At 37.7% G+C, this 14,950-nt stretch overlaps 1 protein-coding gene across 3 annotated transcripts; it reads right to left on the reverse strand.

Moving 5' to 3' along the window:
• Nucleotides 1–2,119: 2,119 nt before the first annotated feature.
• On the reverse strand, nt 2,120–14,376 carry LOC128222292 (uncharacterized). Of its 3 annotated transcripts, none has more exons than XR_008259122.1 (6): nt 14,275–14,376; nt 7,036–7,198; nt 5,897–6,843; nt 5,518–5,674; nt 5,204–5,311; nt 2,120–3,412 (listed from the first exon to the last, which is right to left on the reverse strand). XR_008259122.1 is itself a non-coding variant. In XM_052931259.1 (5 exons), exons 1-5 carry the CDS (start codon nt 14,294–14,296, stop codon nt 5,290–5,292), a joined length of 1,311 nt encoding a protein of 436 aa, XP_052787219.1. In that variant the 5' UTR covers nt 14,297–14,376; the 3' UTR covers nt 2,120–5,289. The 3 variants fall into 3 exon arrangements, 1 of the variants encoding a protein (XP_052787219.1); XR_008259121.1 differs by having other exon boundaries at nt 5,160–5,311; XM_052931259.1 differs by having other exon boundaries at nt 2,120–5,311.
• Between the last annotated feature and the right edge of the window lie 574 nt (nt 14,377–14,950).

A 14,950-nucleotide genomic window follows, 5' to 3' on the forward strand; every position in this document is an offset into this window, starting at 1 on the left:
TTGATATGACTGGGTAGGATTGATATACCTGGGTAGGATTGATGTACCTATGTAGGATTAATATACCTGGGTAGGACTGATATACCTGGGTAGGATTGATGTACCTGTGTAGGATTGTTGTAACTGGGAAGGATTGATATACTTGGGTTGGATTGATATACCTGGGTAGGTTTGATATACCTGGGTAGGTTTGATGTACCTGGGTAGGATTGGTGTATCTGGGTAGGATTAATTTACCTTGGTAGGATTGATGTACCTGGGTAGGATTGTTGTAACTGGGTAGGATTGATATACCTGGGTAGGATTGTTGTAACTGCGTAAGAGTGATATTCCTGGGTAGGTTTGATATGCCTGGGTAGGATTGATATACCTGGGTGGGTTTGATATACCTTGATAGGATTGATGTACCTGGGTAGGATTGTTGTAACTAGGTAGGATTGATATACCTTGGTAGGATTGATATACCTGGGTAGGATTGTTGTAACTGCGTAAGAGTGATATTCCTGGGTAGGTTTGATATGCCTGGGTTGGATTGATATACCTGGGTAGGTTTGATATACCTTGGTAGGATTGATGTACCTGGGTAGGATTGATGTACCTGGGTAGGAATTGTTGTAACTGCGTAAGAATGATATTCCTGGGTAGGATTGATATGCCTGGGTAGGATTGATATACCTGGGTTGGATTGATATACCTGGGTAGGTTTGATATACCTGGGTAGGTTTGATGTACCTGGGTAGGATTGGTGTATCTGGGTAGGATTAATTTACCTTGGTAGGATTGATGTACCTGGGTAGGATTGTTGTAACTGGGTAGGATTGATATACCTGGGTAGGATTGATGTAACTGGGTAGGATTGATATACCTGGGTAGGATTGATGTACCTGGGTAGGATTGTTGTAACTGGGTAGGATTGATATACCTGGGTAGGATTGTTGTAACTGGGTAAGATTGATATACCTGGGTAGGTTTGATATACCTGGGTAGGATTGATGTACCTGGGTAGGATTGATGTACCTGGGTAGGATTGTTGTTACTGGATAGGTTTGACATACCTGGGTAGGATTAATGTAACTTGGTAGGATTGATATACCTGGGTAGGATTGTTGTAACTGGGTAAGATTGATATACCTGGGTAGGATTGATATACCTGGGTAGGATTGATGTACCTGGGTAAAATTGATATACCTGGGTAGGATTGATGTACCTGGGTAGGATGTTTGTTACTGGGTAGGTTTGATGTACCTGGGTAGGATTGAGGTAACTGGGTAGGATTGATGTAACTGCATAGGTTTGATGTACCTGGGTAGAATTGATATACCTGGGTAGGATTGATGTACCTGGGTAGGATGTTTGTAACTGGGTAGGTTTGATGTACCTGGGTAGGATTGAGGTAACTGGGTAGGATTGATGTAACTGCATAGGTTTGATGTACCTGGGTAGAATTGATATACCTGGGTAGGATTAGTGTTTCTGTGTAGGATTAATGTACCTGGGTAGGATTGATATACCTGGTTAGGTTTGATATACCTGGGTAAGATTGACGTACCTGGGTAGGATTGTTGTATCTGGGTAGGATTGATATACCTGGGTAGGATTGTTGTAACTGTGTAGGATTGATATACCTGGGTAGGATTGTTGTAACTGTGTAGAATTGATATACCTGTGTAGGATTGATGTACCTGTATAGGATTGGTGTATCGGATAGGATTGATGTACCTGGGTAGGATTAATGTACCTGGGTTGGATTGTTGTAACTGGGAAGGATTGATATACCTGGGTAGGATTGATGAACCTGGGTAGGATTGTTGTAACTGTGTAGGATTGATGTACCTGGGAGGGTTTGATGAACCTGGGTAGGATTGATATACCTGGGTAGAATTGATATAACTGGGTAGGGTAGGTTTGATTGACCTGGGTAGGATTGATGTATCTGGGTAGGATTGATGTAACTTGGTAGGGATGGCGTTTATCGAGCTTTACTTCGATTTTTAAGCTAGTTCAAATATTTAATGTTATATAATTGAATAGATCAAAGGTAGATAGGGCAGAGGCTAACTGTAGTTTCCAATGGTTTTATTGCACACATACACACATGTATTTTAATACACATAATACATTTGAAATGGTAATACTTTTATATGAACACATGCAATTTGGCACTTGGGGTATAAATACAATTCTAGATCATAAAAGATCGTCAAACATCATGTGTTTTAAAATAATAGGAAGACAGCAGCAAACAAGTTAAGGTAGAAACATTATATTATATCAACCCATAATTATAGTCATGAAACACCCAAGTAATGTATATAAACACAAACCAATTCATAATACACGCAAATGTATAAACAACATATATTCATAATACACCCAAATAAGTCAACAACATTCATTCATAATAAACACAAATATATCATCAACATACATAATTATTTATACTAACAATAGAAAGTAATGACATAACTTGACCGTTATTTTGATTTCAATGACAATATCAATAAACAATTAAATGAAATACACGTATTGCAATGTTTGGCACAAAATAATACAGACGCATTTTTATATGAATATGGAAATGAACCATTTTTTTTATATAAATGATGTTATGATCGGAATTTGTTGGCAATTTATTTTTAAAATTTGAAGGTATAAACGTACACATTGTTGGCACTGGTAAACGTAAATATTTCTTGCACTGGGAAACGTACATATTGTTGGCACTGGTAAACGTAAATATTTCTTGCACTGGGAAACGTACATATTGTTGGCACTTGGAAACGTAAATAATTCTTGCACTGGCAACGTAAATATTGTTTGCACTAGGAAACGTAAATAATTCTTGCATTGGCAACATACATATTGTTGGCACTTGGAAACGTAAACAATTCTTGCACTGGCAACGTACATATTGTTGGCACTTGGAAACGTAAACAATTCTTGCACTGGCAACATACATATTGTTGGCACTGGGAAACGTACATATTGTTGGCACTAGGAAACATAAATAATTCTTGCACTGGCAACGTACATATTGTTGGCACTTGAAAACGTAAACAATTCTTGCACTGGCAACGTACATATTGTTGGCACTTGGAAACGTAAACAATTCTTGCACTGGCAACATATATATTGTTGGCACTGGGAAACGTACATATTGTTGGCACTAGGAAAAATAAATAATTCTTGCACTGGCAACGTACATATTGTTGGCACTTGAAAACGTAAACAATTCTTGCACTGGCAACGTACATATTGTTGGCACTGGGAAACGTACATATTGTTGGCACTAGGAAACATAAATAATTCTTGCACTGGCAACGTACATATTGTTGGCACTTGGAAACGTAAACAATTCTTGCACTGGCAACGTACACATGGTTGGCACTGGGAAACGTAAATTATGCTGGCACTGGGAAAAGTACAAAGTTTACGAACAGGGAAACGTATATAGTGTTGGCTCTGGCAAAGAAACATAATTCTGACACTGGGAAACGTACATAATATTGGTACTGAGAAACGTACGTTATATTGACACTGTGAAATGTACATAATATTGGTACTGGGTAACGTACGTAATATTGACCCTGTGAAATGTACATACTATTGGTACTGGGAAACGTACGTAATATTGACCCTGTGAAATGTACATACTATTGGTACTGGAAAATGTACGTAATATTGGCACTGTGAAATGTACATACTATTGGTACTGGGAAACGTAGGTTATGTTGACACTGTGAAATGTACATTCTATTGGTACTGGGAAATATACATTATATTGAGCCTGTGAAATGTACATACTATTGGTACTGGGAAACGTACGTAATATTGACCCTGTGAAATGTACATACTATCGGTACTGGGAAACGTACGTAATATTGACACTGTGAAATGTACATAATATTGGTACTGGAAAACGTACGTAATATTGACACTGTGAAATGTACATAATATTGGTACTGGGAAACGTACGTTATATTGACACTGTGAAATGTACATACTATTGGTACTGGGAAACGTACATTATATTGACACTGTGAAATGTACAAACAATTGGTACTGGGAAACGTACGTAATATTGACACTGTGAAATGTACAAACAATTGGTACTGGGAAACGTACGTAATATTGACACTGTGAAATGTACATAATTTTGGTACTGGGAAACGTATGTAATATTGACACTGTGAAATGTACATACTATTGGTACTGGGAAATGTACATAATACTGACACTGTGAAATGTACATAGAATTGGTACTGGAAAACGTACGTAATACTGACACTGTGAAATGTACATACTATTGGTACTGGAAAACGTACATAATCATGACACTGCGAAATGTACATACTATTGGTACTGGGAACCGTACGTAATATTGACCTTGTGAAATATACAAACTATTGGTACTGGAAAACGTACATAATCATGACACTGGGAAACGAACATAATATTGGTACTGGCAAACTGAATATGATTACCGATTAACCGAATGTAAATGCTTAAACAAAATCAAATATATATATTCAATAACATTAGGTAGATTAAGATGAACTACCAGTCCGTGTCTGGTTGTGATCATTCATAAAATGTCCGAAATAGCCAAAATTAACATTTTAAGTTACCGATTTGAAATTATAGTGAATTGCTTTCTTTTAAAATTCCTTGATGTAATGATAATAAATTATTACAAGTGAAAAGAGTCGTCAACAATATTTTGTCAGAAAGCAGCCTGTATTGACAACAATACTATGATCCTCTCTACCCGATATTTTATCAGGCTACGAACTCCCGTAATTCTACATATAAATACATGGTATGACACCAAAAACAGTTCCTTATTTTCACACAGATAATTGAACTTTCTTGAGCTGTATATAATGCCTCTACTGGCTACGCCGCCATGTTAGCAATGATTGACTAGTATAACCCCTTGAATAAATACTAGATATATAACTCAGCTAGGTCCGTGTATATACCGTCTTTTCGTTTTTAGTTTTTTACAATTGAAAGAATAAAACGAAAAAGGAACACACAAATCCTTTTTCGTTTTTCTAATGATTAAATAGAAAACCAAAATTGATAGACCGTATATACACGGACCCAACTAGCACATATAAATAAACACACAAAATAAAAATGTAAATTGAGAATACGTGGCTGCATTCCATGAATAGCAACTTCCGGTTGCAAACCTCACACAGTACTCGTTTGTGCCGGATGTGACTCAGGATATCTACATCCGGCGGCTCCGGCTAGGTTCATGCTTACGCCCGCATCCTCCTTCTAAAAATACTGCGTCTCCATACTGCAAAAGTATTTGACAATGTCATGGGAACTCTGTATAAGTGCTGTTTTCAATGAAGCGAGGTTTTCAATATGTTTATAGTTTAAGCCGACGCCTGTCACCTACGATTAACTTCTGTTAATATCACTCAGTAATTGATTTTACTAAATTTAACTTAATCAAATAATTGTAAATCAGTAAATTGTCGAGGGAGAAGCATGTCATACCTTGATCGCAAGCTCCCTGATGATGGCACAAGAGTTGATGTCATTTCCGGTAATGTGTAAGGCGACGGATGCACTCCGTCCGTAATGTCTTGTACCGTAAACCGGCTGCCGTTGCTGCAAAAGTAGTTAAACACACTTCCGGAACTGTGGCGAAAACCTGGAAACAATACATATGGTGTCGGTTATGTATCGCGAGTGTGTAACCACAAAAAGAAAACCGGAATATAAATGTTTGTCATGATTTTTTTTGACAAACTCCGTTTTTCATGTACAATTTAGGAACATGTCTTTATGGACTCAGTCCGAAAGTAATTTTGAATTGTACCATAACGAACATCGTGAAACAGCGTGTAGAAAACAAGTGTTAATCACAATTTACCGGCGGAGTTCTGTGTCCTGCGATGATGAGGATACATGATGTACGAGTCTTGCCGGAGATGTCCGGAATACACCGGAGACTCCCTGTTTTCATTCGGCCCATTTTGAATGCATACGCCAGGTTGACGTCTTTCAGCGTGATGCACATCAGTGACACAGTTATTCGCCGTTTGACTGTCGCGCGGTGAATGTGTTCTTTGAGCAATGTATGAGGTCAGCTGATTGCGAGGTCTAGCACTAGACGACACGCGACTATTTTCAGGCTCGGTCTGCTGGAGGCTGGGTGCAGACGGTAGAGGCTTATAAGGTTCCCGGCTCCCAGCGCCTTCCACTAGCGCACGTGCCTGCTGAAGAGCGGAAACGCTAGATGGCGTCACAGATATGTTTGTCACGTGAGCATGTAATGATGACCTGGACACAGGAATGTCATCTGGTGTTGTGTTGTTCCGAGAAGTGGAAGTGTTTGTGGGCCGGAAGATAACCTGGGAAGTTGATGGACCAGACGTGGCGCTGGTTGACGTGCCTTGGATGGGAATGTTAACACAGGTCTCTCCATGCCTGACAGGGACATCCCGATTATTATTACTTGTACCAGTTGAAGGCACAAAGCTAGGCAAATGCTGATGACCCGCAGCCCCACTTCTGCTAGTTTGCTGTCCTGACGTTATGTGTGACGTCATACGTACCTGGGACACGAGTGGTCTATTCACGTTACCATTCCCGTTTACTGCTTCACTGTACGTGGGCAGTCTGAGATTATTGACCAACTCTGTATTGCGCCGGGTCATGTCTATGTTTCTCTGACCCGGGTTTATCTGAGACTGACAGTTTCCCGAGTGCTCGGTAACTATAGGGATCCACGTCCATATCTCGTCGTAGTTTGAGAAGGTCGGGTTGACGCTGCCTTGCTGCGGAGCCGCCAGGCCACTTGTACCAGCACGCATACCACTGAAGTGATAATAAAGGCTTGTTCAAATAATTAAATATAATAAAGTATTTGTATGAAAACTTCAAAAACACTTACAATTCTTTCACTTTTCAAAAGGTCGAAATGATATACTAACTGGAAACAAATCCCCGTGGCGGTCCTTCAAAAGACACCGCTTACTATAATTCATAACTTAATTAAGTGTAACTAACGTGCTTCTCTGTTCTTTTATGTGGCTTCTGATAATGCACACAAGGAGAGCACAGAGCGACAAAAGCAGCACGCCGCCCGCCACCCACAACACGATCAGGACAATGCGCACTCCGCCGTCTTCCGCGCTCTCAGGCGATACCCCGGGTGTAGGGGACGGATGATCTGCAATAGGTACCGTGGTATTTTATTAATTTGTATATATGGGATATTATGATAGGACGCTTTTTTGGTGATCTGTATCACGTCGAGTTCGGCGTGTAAACACGTATCCGTATGGCGATACGGATTTTTCAATACGGCGTGCTGTATTCTCACTGTTCAATATGGAAAAGGAAATTAACAGCATATAATAAATACTATATGATGGTGTAATGAGGTGGTGATACAAGACCACTTATTATTACACCCTCAGATCCTCGACCGGCGTTCCTCTCAACTGCTTAAATTGCATTAGTGTTCAGACCCATGCCTTTGCAAAGTATACCGCCGGAGCGATTGACATTTAATCATTTAGAAGAGCTCTGAAAACCATTTTGCATTAAGCAGACAGCGAAATAGAAAATATTCTGTTTAGTAACATAAACAACCACTAAATTTCCATTTAATCATCAATTGGTTTTATTTAGCGAGTTATACGCGGCATTTTGCACTGAACACTACGAAAGTTAGCATTTATGTTTGGTCTTCTAAACGATTTTAGTTGGCAGGACCAAATATAAACTCTTTTTTATACTTAGTGCATTGTATACACATGCAATAAATCATGTTTATTATACACCCATCATAAATCCACACGCAATACATATCGCAAAATACGGTAGTCAGTCCGTATTCCACCACTCCAGTGCAATATGGCCGCATTCCACTCTTGTCCTTGTTTTCCCACGTCATAACACACATAATACCGTTGCGCGATGTTAAAATGACGTCATGAAACAAAATAGTGCGTCGTTAAAATGACATTTATTTTAAAACATGTGGCTTTTGAGTGATCTAACCAGTAATGTATATAACTCTCGTGGATTTTTGCAGATTTTGATATCACTCGGCTTGCGCCTCGTGAAATCCGAGTCTGCAAAAATCCACTCGAGTCGAATAAAACCTCTCTGATCAAAACCCAGTATTTAAATATAACCCTATTTTATCGTATCATATGAATTGTGTAATCCAACTTACTTTGGCGGAAAATGAACAATGATTCAAAAATAGTATGTCCAGTAGCCATAGTGTACACTTACATTAAGTTTCTGCGTCTGTCCACTATATGAGCCATACGGTAGATTATTATCTAGAACAAATCACTGAATAATTAACTTTCACGCAATATAATGGCTGGACGTGAAATAGCGTGTTGAGATAACAATCATATCTTGTCAATGTAGAGTTATTGGTCGGCACCCTGTTTGTTTTCCCTTGAGGGAAAGCTGCTTGTTTTCCCTGAAGGGAAAGATTCATATCACATAATTCGACTCAACGTTACAAAGTGTGGCCAAAAACGGATAAATCGTAAAAATGCTACATGACATTGCGCAATCTGCTATACAGTCTTTTGTCTAACATTATAATATTTCAGTGGCAAAAGCCGATCGTTACTGGAGACTGTCAAATTTAAATCGATTTACTGCTGTATTGATCATTTGGAATGGAAGTTAATGCTAAAACGTACAAATTAACCATAAAAGACTATTGAATTAGAATTCTAGAAATAAATGTTGGCGGGATGAACAGCTGTTTACCCCCCCCCCCCCCCCACACACACACACACACATGTCCCACATCTGTTCCACCAAATACAAGCAACTTGGTTCGCCTCATTGAACACATCTCGCACAGATCAGGTCGGTATTGTTAAGTGACTGTTTGTTCTCACTTGCTCCCTTGTTCACGCTGTGACTGAATTTCTTTGTGTCGAAAAAGGAACTTGAACCATGTAACTCAAAGATGAAGAAAACCGCCTAAACATTAACTTTGAAGTGTCTGATATACAAGTGTTACAGTAGCTGAAAACCGAACTACATTTGTACTAAAAACTAAAATTGCGCTATTATTTTTGTTGATAATTACATGCACTCCATTTTTAACTCGATACTTAATTGTATATGTACGCCATTCTTTTTATGTAGATACTTAATTGTACATGCAACCATTCTTTTTATGTAGATACTTAATTGTACATGCACGCCATTCGTTTTATGTAGATACTTAATTGTACATGCAACCAGTCTTTTTATGTAGATACTTAATTGTACATGCACGCCATTCGTTTTATGTAGATACTTAATTATAAGTGTAATCAATCCTTTTTATGTAGCTACTTAATTGTACATGCACGCCATTCTTTTTATGTAGAAACTTTATTGTACATGCAAGCAATTCTTTTTATGTATATACTTAATTGAACGCCATTCTTTTTATGTAGATACTTGTACATGCGCGCCATTTTTTATATAGATACTTAATTGAACATGCACGCCATTCTTTTTATGTAGATACTTGTACATGCGCGCGATTCTTTTTATGTAGATACTTAATTGAACATGCACGCCATTCTTTTTATGTAGATACTTGTACATGCGCGCCATTTTTTTATGTAGCTACTTAATTGAACATGCACGCCATTTTTTTATGTAGCTACTTAATTGTACATGCACGCCATTATTTTTATGTAGAAACTTAATTATACGTGCAAGCACTTCTTTGTATGTATATACTTAATTGAACATGCACGCCATTCTTTTTATGTAGATACTTGTACATGCGCGCCATTTTTTTATGTAGCTACTTAATTGAACATGCACGCCATTTTTTATGTAGCTACTTAATTGTACATGCACGTCATTATTTTTATGTAGAAACTTAATTATACGTGCAAGCACTTCTTTTTATGTATATACTTAATTGAACATGCACACCATTCTTTTTATGTAGATACTTGTACATGCGCGGCATTCTTTTTATGTAGATACTTGTACATGCATGCCATTCTTTTTATGTAGATACTTGTACATGCGCGCGATTCTTTTTATGTAGATACTTAATTGAACATGCACGCCATTCTTTTTATGTAGATACTTGTACATGCGCGCCATTCTTTCTATGTAGATACTTGTACATGCGCGCGATTCTTTTTATGTAGATACTTAATTGAACATGCACGCCATTCTTTTTATGTAGATACTTGTACATGCGCGCCATTCTTTTTATGTAGATACTCAATTGAACATGCACGCCATTCTTTTTATGTAGATACTTGTACATGCGCGCCATTCTGTTTATGTAGATACTTGTACATGCGCGCCATTCTTTTTATGTAGATACTTGTACATGCGCGCCATTCTTTTTATGTAGATACTTGTACATGCACGCCATTTTTTTATGTAGATACTTGTACATGCGCGCGATTCTTTTTATGTAGATACTTGTACATGCACGCCATTCTTTTTATGTAGATACTTGTACATGCATGCCATTCTTTTTATATAGATACTTGTACATGCGCGCCATTCTTTTTATGTAGATACTTGTACATGCGCGCGATTCTTTTTATGTAGATACTTGTACATGCGCGCGATTCTTTTTATGTAGATACTTGTATATGCACGCCATTCTTTTTATGTAGATACTTGTACATGCGCGCGATTCTTTTTATGTAGATACTTGTACATGCGCGCCATTCTTTTTATGTAGATACTTGTACATGCGCGCGATTCTTCTTATGTAGATACTTGTACATGCACGCCATTCTTTTTATGTAGATACTTGTACATGCGCGCGATTCTTTTTATGTATATACTTGTACATGCGCGCCATTCTTTTTTTTGTAGATACTTGTATATGCGCGACCTTTTTTATGTAGATACTTAATTGAACATGCACGCCATTCTTTTTTTGTAGATACTTGTATATGCGCGACCTTTTTTATGTAGATACTTAATTGAACATGCACGCCATTCTTTTTTTGTAGATACTTGTATATGCGCGACCTTTCTTATGTACATACTGAATTGTACATGCATGCCATTCTTTTTATGTAGATACTTGTATATGCACGCCATTCTTTTTTTGTAGATACTTGTACATGCGCGACCTTTTTTATGTAGATACTTAATTGAACATGCACGCCATTCTTTTTATGTAGATACTTAATTATACGTGCAAGCAATTCTCTTTATGTAGATACTTAATGGTACATGCGCGCCATTATTTTTATGTAGATACTTGTACATGCGCGCCATTTTTTTTATGTAGATACTTGTACATGCGCGCCATTCTTTTAATGAAGGTACTTAATTGTACATGCAACCAGTCTTTTTATGTAAATACTACATTGTACATGCACGCCATTCTTTTTATGTAGATACTTAATTATACGTGCAAGCAATTCTTTTTATGTAAATACCTAATTGTACATGCGCGCCATTATTTTTATGTAGAAATTTGTACATGCGCGCCATTCTTTTTATGTAGATGCTTAATTGAACATGCGCGCCATTCTTTTTATGTAGATACTTGTACATGCGCGCCATTACTTTTATGTAGATACTTGTACATGCGCGCCATTCTTTTTATGTAGATACTTGTACATGCGCGCCATTCTTTTTATGTAGATACTTGTACATGCGCGCCATTACTTTTATGTAGATACTTGTACATACGCGCCATTACTTTTATGTAGATACTTGTACATGCGCGCCATTTTTTTTATGTAGATACTTGTACATGCGCGCCATTCTTTTTATGTAGATGCTTAATTGTACATGCGCGCCATTATTTTTATGTAGATACTTGTACATGCGCGCCATTACTTTTATGTAGATACTTGTACATGCTCGCCATTCTTTTTATGTAGATACTTGTACATGCGCGCCATTCTTTTTATGTAGATACTTGTACATGCTCGCCATTCTTTTTATGTAGGTACTTAATTGTGCATGCACGCGATTCGTTTGGAAAATATGTTTTCATCAGTGATATAGTTCAGAGTTATATGTGTATTTAATAGCATTTTTTACAAGTCATCAGTGATACATTTCAAGATTATAACGTATGCATGAAATTTTTATTACATTTTTTTCATATGTCATCAGAAATACATTTCGGTTTTGTAAAGTATTCATTTTTTTATTACAATTGTTCACAAATCATCAGTGATTTCAGATTTGTTCGTTTTCCACTCAACGTTCACTACTCAACCAATTGGGTGGGACAAAAAAAGGCCCTTTGTCCTTTTTGAACAACATTCGGCTTGATTATTCAGAGTTAGAACTATTTCAAATTTCGACAGAAAACTGAAACTCCCTTAATAAGTTATCATTGCACATCGACTGCAGCTGTCCGTTAAAACACCCCGGCAAACAATGTGAACCATCATTACTGTATTGTAATGCATGATTGATACGGATAGTGATGCAAATGTGTTTAAAGTATGCATGATTTGGAAATGACATGTCCAGTAATATATGGAAACAAACGAACAGTGGTGCCTGCATCTGAAAAATGCTCATGATTTGTACACCTCATAATTACGATATCAAGAACATGCTTATCTCAGAAGTGGTGTGAGTACGACGTTACGTTTCTACTTTCAAATCGATGTTGGTAATGTGACTAATACGGCCGTGAGATCCACTCTGTTTCCAATATATTAAGAGACAGTTGCGGGTAGCGACACAATACTTTTCATGAAAGCGTTTCTATGGTGACCAATCGATAAAGTACATGTACTATGTGACTGATCACGGAGAACACGATCTTTCTTCTGTTTCTTTGCCCATATACAACAACTGATCCATTCGATGGTTGTAACTAATCACCGTTTTAAAGGTACGGAAAGATGGAACGGCATTGCGAACAGTTGTAAGAACAACGGTATACACGATTTGGAACCAGGCAAAATATGAGCTGGGTAATCTTCCATAAGCAGCTATTTGAATATGCCATAGGTGTGATTGCTAACAGAATACATCTGTACAACTGAACTCACAACAAAAATTCAATCTTATTATCAATGGGACCTAGTCTAGTGAACAACTTGCCGGGCAGATGGTTAGTCTAAATATTTAGATGTCAAGTTTTAAAGCCTGATCCGGGCGTCATCACCACAATTTGTTAGGAGCTGTTAAATTCATAAAGCAAACAATCACACAAAAAACTTGGTGTTACTCATACCTGACTACACAACGAATTCCAACTGCTCGTTACAAAAAAATCTCGTTTTCATAAAATGCTGTGACCGTATTGACAATGTTTGGCTGTTTTGCATTAGGTTTGATATCATCACAGAAAATGTTCTTTGACATGCAAATAGGATGATCGTACATCTTATCATGTAGAACTATACTCCTGACATTTCCGGAATACATGTAGAACTATCCTCCTGACATTTCCGGAATACATGTAGAACTATACTCCTGACATTTCCGGAATACACGTAGAACTATACTCCTGACATTTCCGGAATACATGTAGAACTATACTCCTGACATTTCCGGAATACATGTAGAACTCTTCCCTTACCGATTTCAGGAATACATGTATAACCATGCGTTTACCATTCATAGAATACATAAAAAAGAATATTCCTGACATTTCTGGAATACATGTTGAACCAATTTCCTGACATTTCCGGAATACATGTTAAACCATACGTATCCCATGTTGAGAATACATGTAAAACCATATTTCTGACATTTCCGGAATATATGTACAACCATGCGCCTGGGCATTTTCATAGTCCTTTTGAAAATTTGAGTACGAGCTACCACTTGGAATAAATGCTTAATATCATGTATCGCTGCTCATAAGATGGATGACTCGGCGCTTGACAGAAAATATAGCCTGCAGACTGTTGGAAAACAACCCAGTGCGAGGGGTGTCGGATATTGCCATGATGATTTTTTCATGTTTAATTGCCGTTGTTCAGTCTCTATGAGAATAACGACGACAGAAACAGTTTAACGGAGCGCTTTTATGATATATCCCTGAGCGAAATAATAACACTGAAATGATTTATCATAAATCACACGCGCATTGACGTGCTCATTGTTACAGAATGTCATTCGTTTCTGTACTCAAACGTTTATATTCAGCATTTATTCAAAATACTTGAAGAATAATAAATGATAAAAGTGATACCTTAAACACGTTCACAGTAATGTCAGCTTCGATTTGTGTATGTTTTACATAGAATTAAACCTTTAACGTGTTGTTGCAATCAAATTACAAGAAAAGGTTCTTACCAAGTTGCCCAGTCGTTGTCATGACTTCAGCAGAAATAACCAAAAATTGTCAAGTTCCTTTAGAATCCCATTGTTTCTTATATTCTCTTAAACAAATGTCACTTGCAGTGTTGATGTGCACACATGTACCCTGTAAAACTCTCGATGTAGGCGTGTAATCCCCTATCCGCACATGTAGTGTACAACATCCGGGTCCACATCCTCGTACAGCTCCCTTGTGTTTTGTTTGCTCACCGTCTTACAGCTCGGACTTCCATAACTGGCATGAGCGCACAAAGAGGCTTGACTTTACTTTGATATTGGAAACAGGCGACGGATGTAGTAGCGCTATTGCAAGTTCAGCTGTAGCAATCTGTGTCGTATTCGGAGTGAGCCGGGTACGTGCATAAATATGTTGGAATATAATTATGCTTCAAATACTGGACACTACCAGCGTTAACTTATTGGAATCAGACAAAATTGGCGTGATTACAACTTCTTATTAGCCGTAGTGGGGTACTTTCCATTAAAGCAAGAATACATGTAGAACCATATTATTGACAATTCAGGAATGAAATGTAGAACAATATTACTGACATTTCATGAAAACACGTGCATGTAGAACCGTATTCCTGACATTTCATGAAAACACGTGCATGTAGAACCGTATTCCTGACATTTCCAGAAAACATGTAGA

Source organism: Mya arenaria, chromosome 16 (assembly GCF_026914265.1).
Source record: "Mya arenaria isolate MELC-2E11 chromosome 16, ASM2691426v1".
Taxonomy (NCBI): domain Eukaryota; kingdom Metazoa; phylum Mollusca; class Bivalvia; order Myida; family Myidae; genus Mya; species Mya arenaria.

Coding starts and splice junctions, on each gene's coding strand:
- LOC128222292 (XM_052931259.1), bottom strand. CDS start 14,296: ATGACAACGACTGGGCAACTTG. Junction 7,199..14,274: donor GACAACGACTGGGCAACTTG/GTAAGAACCTTT, acceptor TACCTATTGCAG/ATCATCCGTCCCCTACACCC. Junction 6,844..7,035: donor ATAAAAGAACAGAGAAGCAC/GTTAGTTACACT, acceptor TTATCACTTCAG/TGGTATGCGTGCTGGTACAA.